Below are 11180 nucleotides of genomic sequence, written 5' to 3' on the forward strand. Positions count from 1 at the left end.
AGAAAGTTGTATGTGGAGACGACTTTGGGCTGGGGTTGTGTTCGAAAATATGTGTGTGCACAAGACCCGGTAGGTTAGTTACAGGGCTATGTGTGCTATATAAATGTACAGACTCTGTATACTGCTCGTGGTTATGATGTTGTGAGACTTTCTCCACCCGAGCCACTTTCTCTTCGCTTTCTCCTCAGCTTTCTCGTCTAATATTCTAGGAATCAAAGTAGTCGCTCTAACCATACATACATACATTCGGTGGCAATCTTCCAAAACGGGAGAAATTATCTTGGGTTGTGTGGCTTGGCCTGGTCTAGCCTGAGGACCAAGAATAAAAGAAAATTGGGTTGGGGTTTGGGAAAAGGGGTCTCGGTTCTTGTAACGATCTCATTTTCTTTTCGAGTGTCGGCAATAAATAACTTTCACTTCTTGTTATGGATGGAGGAAGGTGGTGGAATTAGTTGTTTGCTTAGAGAAAATTACTTATGTAAGTGTATTGTATGTATGCATAGCAATTTGACCTCCAGCTACATGCATGTTCCGGTGGGCTATTAAATAATAATGGATTACATGATAAGGAATTTATAATGTTGGGCTGACTTGTTGAGTTGGTTTAAAATTTTAATGGCCATGTAATTTAAATGAAGCGAGCAGTACGACGCTAAATGGTTATTCTGGTTACCAAAACACGCGAATATCAAGCAATGGGTGCTTGAATTATACAATTCCGTGATCCATTCACTGTTGACTGTGAGGTACTTTGTCGTAACTTACAAAGCTCTTAAATCCCTTATGTTGTACAAAGTGAATGGCTTGTTCCTTCCGGTTCTGTTGGAAGATGCGTTGATACATGCATACGTATAATTTATGACCATTGGGAATTCTTGGTTTATAGTGTTGGAAAAATAAATTTACATATTTACATGAGCATTTTGAAACCAGTGTGTACTTAAAACTGCGCTTGACAAATAAAAACGATAACTACTTTTAGAACTTGTATGAAAATCCATATTTATTTGGAGGACTAAATTAAATTCATAATATTTATTGTTTATTTATTTATTATTAAATATAAATAAACTATCATCACTCAATATGTAAGATCTTGTAGATCTTCATTATAAATTATTATCGGCAGTAATCTACTTAATTTTGACAATTCCAAGCTTCAGACCATTTTCAAATTTCTTGAAAATGTCAATCCGATTGAAGAGTTTGTACGCACCATAAGTCATTACTCCGTAAAACGTTAGTTTGATCCCAGTTTTGATGAGCCATTTCGTAGTTGATGGCGGTGAGGTTGGTGGAAGACTGTGAAGCAAATGTGGATTTAAATTATGTATGATTAAAGAACATGGATATTTGATTTGCGAGATGCGTTACCTTCCAACCCTAGAAAACTCTTGTTCCGTTGTTTGTCCAAAGTTTTTGCAGATTCCCATGACATGTCCCATTCCTACTACGGCGACGACTACAGCCTGCAAGTAAGCGTATACATCAACATCTTGCAATGTTTTGCAAAGACGTGGTAAATTTAATCAAAAATAGACTAATCACACATGTACCTCGCCTTTACCCCCTTGCTTCTGTTTTGCTTCCCCGATGGCGACGGAACTCATGTACAGAGTATGCGCCAAGTAATAATCCTATACTTGTATAATCAGTAATTAAGTATGTACAATGCACAGCATGTGCCATGCCATGGTTATGCATTTCGACTTACTCTTTCATTCACAAAAACTTCTGTTATGGACGGGAACTCTCCGGTCATTTCAGATAACATTTTTTCGAGCAGGTCACGCTCCTTACATTTTTCAATTTCTTCTTTTCTGCAATATTTTGAAATTTTAATCGAACTTAAGCTTTAAATTTTTGATGTGACGTATACAAATGCACTCACGTAATGTCATCCGAACTCAGCAAAAACTGCCAGGCCAATTTAACCTTTTGCATGAGTGACAAGCTTGCAATTGCCCTGGCCAAGGTAACATTAAACGGGCGATCACCCAAGAGCAGGGTTGGTTTTCTTGGGAGCTTATCCGCTTCCTTTACTGCAGCACGGAATTCACCACCTATTGATGTAGATAAAAATATAAATAAACATTTCGCAGACTCGTTAATTCTATAAAATAAAAAAAACATGCCTGGTGCCATCCCCAATTTTTTGGTCAGGGACGCCGACATCGACAGGAGCAATAGGTGCAGGAGAGATTGGACTCTTGAACTGCCTGGAGGTGCATTTCGTAGCGTTGCGGTTATTTTAGCTACACAATGAGTAACAAATAAATCATTAACTTAATGCACGATTATATTGATAATTCGTTATTGTAAAGTGCACCAAAACTAATATCTCCTGCTTCTCTCAGAAGCATCTCCTCATCAAGGTGCAGTATATTTCTACGACTTGGGCAAAGTTCTAAAAGAATGCAGTCAGGTTGGGTTAGTTTCACAACGTTGCTCACGTCTTCTTGAGATTGCGTGGAGAAGTGGGCAGTGCCTGTGAATTGGAGAAAGTAGTTAATTGCATAAATTGTTACTCACTACTTGACTATGATCATTATGATCTACTCACCAATCAAATAAATTCGCGCATTATTGATGGACAAGGTGCTGACGGTGGCTGGTAGTTCCAACTCTGGTGGTTGCTCATCAGTCAAAATTGCATTGCTATAATTGATATCCGGTGGGGCTGAAACGGTTGAACTGTTTAGTGAGTTAACTGTGCTAGCGGTTGCGTAGGAAGAAGATGATGATGCTGGTAGGGATGATTGCGCTGGTGGTGGTTGTTCTTGGGTAGTCGTCATACTTGATGGTTCAGATCTGGAAAGTTGCGAATTTCCTTTGGGTGACGATACGGCGGACGCCTCCTTTTCTTTTCCTCTAGGTGATGATGATACTGATTGCGGTGACTCGATCACTTTAACTTGCTCTGTTTTCAACTCGACTTTGCTATCTTGTCCAAGATTCAGTGATGCAGAGATAACTACCTCAGATTCTTCTTCGTCAGTGTCATCTGCATCTTCCAATAACAGGGTCGTTGCAGTTGAGTTTGGAGCAGTTACTTGGGTTAGAGATGATGATGATGACGATGATAACTCTCCTTAATACGAAATATGAAAAGTATGAGTAAGATTAACTAATTACACAAGCAATTAGGTAATTACAAGCCAATACATCAATCACCACCATCTTTACATACCTGGCGAAGAAAATGAAATTTCTTCCTCCTTTTCTGGAGATGGGGACTTTTCGGCCTCAGGGTTCTTTCCCTCTCCTCCCCCATTCACATAGTTGACATTATTACCGTCGTCACCTCCAGCTCCCATGTTGTGGTTTTGCTCGTCATCGTCATGTTGGTCATCTGCTGTTGTTGACGATGGTCCAGAAAAATCGCCACTTCCACGTTGACTGAATTCTGTCTCCTTGGGCTTGCTCGATCGTCGCTTACCTTTTGGTGGCATACTTCACAATTGGGGGCACTAATTATTGAAAAGATAACGTTAAAGAAATACCACCAATTTCTGACGAAATAACGAAAAAAGAAAAATTAGACTGTTGCACATCTGCTGCAACGTGGAAATAAATGTTTTTCGTGTGTTCGCCAATGTGCAATGGTTGGGGTGATGTGAATTCGCATGCAGAATTTTGCATGAAATTTATTAAAAAATTGTCAATTGATAAATGAATTCTGCATACCAATGAAACCAATCAAAAGGAATGAACACATAAAGTTATTCCAAGTTATTCAACTGTGAGAAAATTTATATACCAAATGTGCAAAAATAAGATACATAAATACCAAATTGTAAAATTGAGCAATTTAAACAGGTAATTACTTAATTTGATATTCGATAACTAACACATGATGACAAAGACAAAATAATACTTTGAATTAATATAAGTAACAAGTTACACAATAATTTATCTAGGTAAATAATTACTGCACCCTACTACAAGAAGTCATTTGCATGTAACATATCTTTCAATAGTTCCAACATATCCGGACCCACATATAATAACGCCTTTGGGGACCCATGAGCTGCTATTAAATCATTCTTCAATTGCTTAATCCACCCTTGAATCGTCCCAGTTTCTGAGGTGGCGTCCTCCATCAAACAATTCAGTACATTGAGACACAAAGAAACGACGAACTTTGCATGAGCCGTGTTCTTTGTGACGGAATGAATCCTTTCAAACATGATGCGGACCTGGGTGGTACTTGCAGTGGTGTCTCTTTCGACTAGAAATCGTTGCAGAACTCTGATAACTTTTACATTAGCGAGGGGAAAATTTAGATGAGGGGAGTCATTGCGCAGTGAATCCAGTTTGTTGAAACAATCTATGATCGTCTGCTTGGGCATCTGTATAGTATAATTAGATGGTTAATGTTAAATTCTCAAACTGTTTACAATAACAATACGACAGTAAAGTAAAACATGCATATTTTTATTTATGTACCAATCCATCCATGTCATAAATTTCTTCCAATTGATCGAAAATTTGTTCTCTTTCCTCCACCGTGTCTTCATCCTCTCCTTCCTCATATTGACACAGGTCACAATCACATTCAAATTTGTGATCTCGAATAACACTAAGTCGATGTTTGTACGGCCATGTAATATTGACATAGCTAATGAGAATTTCGTCTCCTTTATTTATTGGGCGCACCGCACGGACGAAAAATGTATCACCGTACACTGACCACGTACAGTTTGACCCTGAACAACTGTGATTAATGTATGACGGCAAGATCCAAAGGCCTGACCAAAAATAAGTATGGTTACTATGAAGGAGACCACCACTGCCGTTAAATTCAAAAGAATTGTTAGCAATGATTGCGTGAAGTTGAGCTAGTTCGAGATCTTCTTGTGACATTTCTAGACACAAGTCTGTCGGGAGGGGGGTGTGGAGGGGAAATACTTCTTTACGAAATTGTGGTTCAATGGACAGTTTTTCGAGGATGCAATCCACCAAGGCAAAGTTGGCTGCAACAAGTAAAAAATATAGAAATTTTAGAAATATATGAAGAAAGTTCGAACCACGGAGATATTCATTTATAAATAATGTCATACATCTACTGCCCATTTCTTCGTCGGAATATGGATAGAAAGCGAATGGTTTGCAGCACATTATGAGTTGCCCAGTTTTTATGTCCTCCTCTGCAAGGATACCTGGTCAAGAATGACATTGAGGTAATTAATCTGATATGCGATACATATCTTTGATAACACGAACCTCGTCCCTTGCCGGGAACATCCCTAATTTTAATCGGACCCACGTATTCAGCAACATTTTCTAGGGGCTCGAGGGGTTTTTCTTGCTGGTGCCTCATCAACTCGAGAATGTCATACTGACCTGTCTTGCTCTATTCAAACTTTAATTAATTAATTGAAATTTTAATTACAATATTTAGATTAGATACCTGATGGAAACAGGCCTCAGTGTTGCGGCGTAGGTCGAGAAGTTCTTTGCTGGAAAAGAGCTGAGGGTTTTTGGCCAACTTGGAGTTTATAAAGGTCAGAGCAGATTCGTAGCGGCCTAAACCCCAAAGACATTTTACGTGGCGAAATATTCCTAGACAAAATGGATGCAAGCATTGTTTACGTTAGGTTAGGTTATAATAGACACAAGTTAAGATTTAATATTTACGAGAAAGTTCATTAACTCCTAGATGTCGTATAAATTGTTTATATACCTTTTTCATGCAACGGATCTTGTTCCAAGACTGCTATCGTATCATTTAAAGCTTTCTGGAAGCAGTCTAACTTGATATAACAGACCGCCCTATTTGCGAATAAATTGATGGAATCTTCTTTCTTGCAGATTCGCAATCCTTTACCATAAAATTCAATTGCTTTTGCGTATTCCTTATTGACGAAGCAACTATTCCCCAGGGTTTTATAGTCGTTTGCCTCCATTATGATTGATTAGTGTATGGTTTCTGAAAACACTTAATTTTTAATGGAAAAGTATTTGTCATATGGTGTATGGGTACACAAAGCAACAAACAAACCACAAAATCTTGTGTTGAGACTGAACTAAACTTTACCTCGGGTCTTATTTGCGTCTCAAATTCCCGTGAAATCCATGCAATTGTTCTCCTTCTCACTACACATTTTGCTGAATTCCAATGTTCTTACAATTAAACAATTTATTATAGAATGAAGATGATATTTTTATTAAAATTTAAGACATTGTCCATAAAAAGCTTGGTTTCTAAATAATCCAGTCATTCATCATTGTATTTAAATTATGATATAAAAACCTGCTTAATTTGTCGTAAGTCTTCATTTGCTTTCACTTCGATATAAATCTTAGCTGATTTTTATTTAGTCTCAGGCAATCAAGGATTTGCTAGAAATGATGGAAGGATTATTGTGAGAAGTGAAAAAATGTCATAATAAATGCATAAACATGATCTCATTTGTGACTTTTGATTTAAATTTCTCTCCAATAAAAGATATACTTGACTGAAATTTAGTTTTAAAAATTGGGTTTAAGTACCCGGAATGCAAAAATGTACCCGGGCACTTGCACCCGGAATGTTTTATGTAGTGAGACACATCTGCATATTTATATCCATTTTGCGGATACTATGAAAACAATCAACAAATGTGACCTATCTTTGTCGCTGTATGTATGGGAAAGATGAACATGATTAATTACATTTCACAAATGGAGCTGAACAGAAAGATAATGCAGCCTGAAACAGGATATGTAACCCAAACGAAAATAGATATTAAGAAAAATTGGATACACCGAGCAGTGACAAATGTTTTATGATTTCTCCCGTTTATTTGTGGAATACGAACGACCGTAAAAAGCACAAGCAAAATATTGTAAGTGATGAGATTTGCCATGCTTTAAGATTTTGCACATATGCAAAGACATCTGCATCCCGTTATTAGTGAGTGGTGTGGAGTGAAATTGTATGTACTGAATACATACGAGGGCAGTAAAACGGTGTCTGCCAGCAATAGTGTTTTTGGCCAGAAAATTTAGCTGTCTTCTTGTTCTTTGAAACGGCCTATGATTTCTACATTGCGTGGGAGTGAATTTTAATTGGACCGACAAGGATTCAAATATGGTCGATTATTTTTTCCATGTCACCGTTATTGCGAGTCAGTAGGCCGAAATAATTAGAGTACAAGTAATTAATAACACATTTTAAGGAATACGAAAATACATATTCAACAAAAACCTGGAAATAGATTTCTCTAAAAAAAAGTATGCGTTTATTTTGTTAGCATTTATCTGTTTCTCAAAAAAGCTCCAAATTCTGTCGAGTCGTAGACGAGAATAAGTATGCTTATTGTTCTATTTGGAAGTAAAAACGTATGTGCTCATAAACGTTCCAGAACAAGATTGCATTGTCAAATAGTTGGCTAAATATATGCTACAAAATAATGGGGTATGCATGAACAAAACATTTATTAAACGGGAATAAGATGTGTGTGTGTGTACAGAATAAAAGCTACACACGTGTGGTCGTGGGTAGTGTCGATATAAAAGTTTTTAATAGTATTTGGCTACTATTCACTTTTACTTACTCTTACTACTTATCAGGGGTAAGGTCATTTCGGCAAAGTGGCAGAGAAAGTAGTCACTCCCGACACTACTGCCTCGCCCCCGCAGCCACTCTCCGATCATCATTGCATAGTACTTTTATTCAGAGGTTTCAAAAGATTGAAAACTTTGCACAATTATCTCGTATCGTATGTTTTTAGATGTTCGGTGAGATTGGTATGAAAGATTACCGGCTGGCACACATAATATTCTCGTACACACCGCAAACAGATTTAACTGAATTGCAACTTTACTTTTAGAAATGACTCATGCTCAACCAAGCAACCAAGTGCAAAACTTCACAGTGGGCTTGGTTGTGCAGAGTTAATAATAACTCCCAATAAATAAAATGAACGTCTCCCACTCCTCCTTTGCGAAGATTTTTGCTCCTTCATCTTCTTACTTTTACTTATCAGCTTAGAGAAAAACGGAGTACGCGATAGTTTTTGTGTAGGTGAGGGAGGAAAGGAGGGAATCAAGATAAGTATTACTAATGCATATAAGTATGTATGTAAGTCGGTTATCCGATGTGTGATGTAACCGGTAACCGGGTGGAATTGGCACTGCCCCACTGAGACAAATACCTACTTACTCCTTCATACACAAATAAGGTCATCATTTCCTACGGCTATATTACAGAAGTGGTTCAGATTTCGAACCCTCAGTCTTTGTGCACGAGTTGGTGTGATAACATATGGAGCTTGTCATCTAGTAATTCCTTATCAATCAGGTATACACACACGTACATTTGATCACTTACACGTTTTTCATTAAACTTTGAACCAAACCTTACTAACCTGAACTTGAACTTGACAATTAATTGGTAGCTTATGTTGTCACATATAAAAGAATTTATCCAAATTGAAATGATAAACATGTAACAAAAAAATTAAAAATCGCGTTATTTACATACTATTTACATGCGTTAACACTTCTTTTTAAAATGCTCGTAATATCACAAAAGTATGTATGAATGTATATAAATTTCATCGAAACTGAACATCTATGTATTAGTTTGTTGTACATTTGGCATGCCGTAAATTGGAACACAATAGCACCTCTTTGTTTTTGTTTGTGTCTCTTTAGTAAAGCTGAGTATTTTTATAAATAGTTGGCACAAATGGACATTTTTGTTTACTGAAAAGACGCAAACAAGTTTAAGCAAGATGAAGCAAACTCACGCGTTAATTCTTTATCTCTTGCGAGCAATTATTAGGTTTTCTATATTTTTTCTTGCACCAATCTATTTGTTTATTTCATCCATGAGGTTCGCACACTAATGTTAAGCTTTATATGTTACGGTAATTAATTTCTGGATACACACCCAACTTAATCAAGTGCATCTTAAGTACGTAATAGTAAATCAAAGCCATTAATCGACCTCATATTATGATTCTGATAAAAAATGGACGGCTTGGTCATACGTTTGAAAATAGAGTTTAATTTTGTACAGATTTTTGGCAAAAATCCCAATTTTCTTGTTCTCTCTTGAACTCCATTATTATTACGATATCATCACATCTTTTAACTCAAAATCTCACTTTAACATCTATTATTAGCATATGCATACACAGTGTTGCTTAGTTTTTTTTCTTTGAGCCGGGTAATTTTTTTATAATAATTGGTATTGCAGTTCGTCTTTCACCGTAATTTAGTATTTAATATTAATGATCGATCATTGTTGCTTTACAGTTAATAAAGAGTAAATCAACGTAATCGCATTCCTAGAAGTCATGCCTTTCAAGCCAATTGAAAACCCAAAGTGCCCAAAATGTGGCAAATCCGTGTATGCGGCTGAAGAACGACTTGCCGGTGGAAAGAAATTCCATAAGAACTGTTTCAAATGCGGTAATATGAAATACCTAACTATAATTTTTCATTGATGGTTTGGGGTTAGTTTTATGTGAAATAATCGCTGATTTTATTGTACAGAGGTTTGTTCCAAGGCTTTGGACTCAACCCTTTGTAAGTACAATTTTTGTCATTTTTTGCATCTATGAAAATGAAAATTATTAATAAATTACACCTGCCTTGAACTCCACCCTAGGTAACGAGCATGAGGACAAACTCTACTGCAAAAAGTGCTATGGGGGTAATTTTGGACCCAAGGGGTGCGTACTATTTTTTGTCGCAATTTCTTCGATTAATCCAAATAAATGTACAATTATAATTAATTAATGTTCTTCTGTTCACTACAGATACGGAACCGGACAGAGCAGGTTTGTATACAAATTTGAAGGTGAATTTAATTTATACTCTAACCTTTGTTTCTGCTTAGTATCATGTCGGAACCAACGGCCCAAAAGGAGTAGATTGAATCGCACGGGATGGAACGGATGTTACTCGAATAATTATAATTGATGGCTTTATATTATCTTTTAACCAAACCTGTATCTAAGATTACTATACGGTCGGACTACTAAAACTTGCGTTATAATTAATATTATTATAAGGGACAGTTCCTAGTAGGACTTAGCAATCGCACAGCTTAACTTTAATTTTAACTATAAAATTGTACAATTCAAAGGGGTATATTTATTCAACCAAAATGTTAACAGGAAGATATGTATGTTTATTTGTTTTAAAAATTCAGTTGCTAGTCATTCCCTCTAAAATAACTATTAGAATTTGTAACAAATTATTTTTATTTTGAACAAAGGTACATACACTTTTGAAATAAATATGGAGTATATTGTGCTGATTGTAGAAAATACGAGATCCTATACTGCCGTGCATGTCCCTTATAATAATTTACATGAATAAATAATTTTAAATACTATGACTATGACATCGCATCGGATTTGATTTTGCAATTTGGCACTTTATTACGGCATGTATAAAACCGAGAAAACGCATGAAATTTGCCGTTCAGCACAATAAGCACATAAGTTGGTAGCATAATAATTTGCTTTCACCTTTATAAAATTAAAATATCATGTTGCGTCTTCGTAATTGCATAATTCCGTATGTATCACCAATTACACAAATTCCATGTATATCTAATAGTATCAAATCAGTGTACCAAATTAGCATAAGCAAATCAGACTAATCTCAAATCTGGTTTAGACGAGGCAAATTGAGACGCAGAAATTCTATTCGTCGCATACCTAATTTATTAGTAAAACTCGGAAATAATAATTTGAGACCTTCATCCGGCAACTTTCACTTTCATGAATTATATTTGGGCCAAAATTTTAAGTCAAAATAAAATGTAGACTAGTCTTCATAGATACGACTAGTGTGATTAAGAATGGTGACACGTGCATAATAAATCACGAAGAAAAAGAGTTAACTTAAGTATATATTCATGTCTATGGTAAAAGCGATTTGAATCACACTACTTGTACAACACATAATTATGAAAACCGTCAGAGAGGAATACTCAATTATTAGTCGTATTAAAATGCAGCGAGACGGTGTCACATTTTTCGACATTGACTCACACTTCGTGATTTTTGAGTGACATCCTATTACAGGAGGAGGAGGATACACATATGTATGAATGGGCTTGATTCATTAGCTAGATTTGTTCTGGCGATTGTCAATAACTTGCCAGTTTCAAATTCAATTTGACGGAAGAGTTCAAACAGGCGTATAGAGTGACTCATCGGCCAAGAACAATA

The 11180-nt window shown here is 36.3% G+C and overlaps 3 protein-coding genes across 3 annotated transcripts; 1 reads left to right on the forward strand and 2 right to left on the reverse strand.

The window, feature by feature from the left end:
• Positions 1 to 985: 985 nt before the first annotated feature.
• Positions 986 to 3587, reverse strand: LOC110843788 (traB domain-containing protein). Its single transcript, XM_022089824.2, has 9 exons — positions 3191 to 3587; positions 2564 to 3091; positions 2330 to 2488; positions 2136 to 2255; positions 1892 to 2063; positions 1715 to 1820; positions 1557 to 1637; positions 1375 to 1469; positions 986 to 1302 (listed from the first exon to the last, which is right to left on the reverse strand). Exons 1-9 carry the CDS (start codon positions 3450 to 3452, stop codon positions 1134 to 1136), a joined length of 1692 nt encoding a protein of 563 aa, XP_021945516.1. The 5' UTR covers positions 3453 to 3587; the 3' UTR covers positions 986 to 1133.
• Positions 3588 to 3725: 138 nt separating this feature from the next.
• LOC110843974 lies at positions 3726 to 6022 on the reverse strand. Its single transcript, XM_022090049.2, has 6 exons — positions 5687 to 6022; positions 5414 to 5565; positions 5227 to 5356; positions 5064 to 5162; positions 4450 to 4976; positions 3726 to 4352 (listed from the first exon to the last, which is right to left on the reverse strand). Exons 1-6 carry the CDS (start codon positions 5907 to 5909, stop codon positions 3942 to 3944), a joined length of 1542 nt encoding a protein of 513 aa, XP_021945741.1. The 5' UTR covers positions 5910 to 6022; the 3' UTR covers positions 3726 to 3941.
• A 2107-nt stretch (positions 6023 to 8129) lies between these two features.
• Positions 8130 to 10339, forward strand: LOC110843996 (muscle LIM protein 1). The gene is made up of 6 exons (XM_022090077.2): positions 8130 to 8287; positions 9250 to 9405; positions 9490 to 9522; positions 9605 to 9668; positions 9756 to 9776; positions 9836 to 10339. Exons 2-6 carry the CDS (start codon positions 9291 to 9293, stop codon positions 9867 to 9869), a joined length of 267 nt encoding a protein of 88 aa, XP_021945769.1. The 5' UTR covers positions 8130 to 8287; positions 9250 to 9290; the 3' UTR covers positions 9870 to 10339.
• The last annotated feature ends 841 nt before the right edge of the window (positions 10340 to 11180 follow it).

This window comes from Folsomia candida, unplaced genomic scaffold, assembly GCF_002217175.1.
Source record: "Folsomia candida strain VU population unplaced genomic scaffold, ASM221717v1 Fcan01_Sc002, whole genome shotgun sequence".
Classification (NCBI taxonomy): Eukaryota; Metazoa; Arthropoda; class Collembola; order Entomobryomorpha; family Isotomidae; genus Folsomia; species Folsomia candida.

Excerpts from the sequence above, each read along its gene's own strand:
- LOC110843996 (XM_022090077.2), top strand. The coding sequence starts at position 9,291 with ATGCCTTTCAAGCCAATTGAAAACCCAAAGTGCCCAAAATGTGGCAAA. Across the intron at positions 9,406-9,489 it reads TAAGAACTGTTTCAAATGCG|AGGTTTGTTCCAAGGCTTTG; the intron begins GTAATATGAAAT and ends TTTATTGTACAG. Across the intron at positions 9,523-9,604 it reads GGCTTTGGACTCAACCCTTT|GTAACGAGCATGAGGACAAA; the intron begins GTAAGTACAATT and ends ACTCCACCCTAG.
- LOC110843788 (XM_022089824.2), bottom strand. The coding sequence starts at position 3,452 with ATGCCACCAAAAGGTAAGCGACGATCGAGCAAGCCCAAGGAGACAGAA. Across the intron at positions 1,470-1,556 it reads AGCAAGGGGGTAAAGGCGAG|GCTGTAGTCGTCGCCGTAGT; the intron begins GTACATGTGTGA and ends GCTTACTTGCAG. Across the intron at positions 1,303-1,374 it reads GAGTTTTCTAGGGTTGGAAG|TCTTCCACCAACCTCACCGC; the intron begins GTAACGCATCTC and ends TTTGCTTCACAG.
- LOC110843974 (XM_022090049.2), bottom strand. The coding sequence starts at position 5,909 with ATGGAGGCAAACGACTATAAAACCCTGGGGAATAGTTGCTTCGTCAAT. Across the intron at positions 5,566-5,686 it reads AGATCCGTTGCATGAAAAAG|GAATATTTCGCCACGTAAAA; the intron begins GTATATAAACAA and ends CATTTTGTCTAG. Across the intron at positions 4,353-4,449 it reads TTTATGACATGGATGGATTG|ATGCCCAAGCAGACGATCAT; the intron begins GTACATAAATAA and ends TATACTATACAG.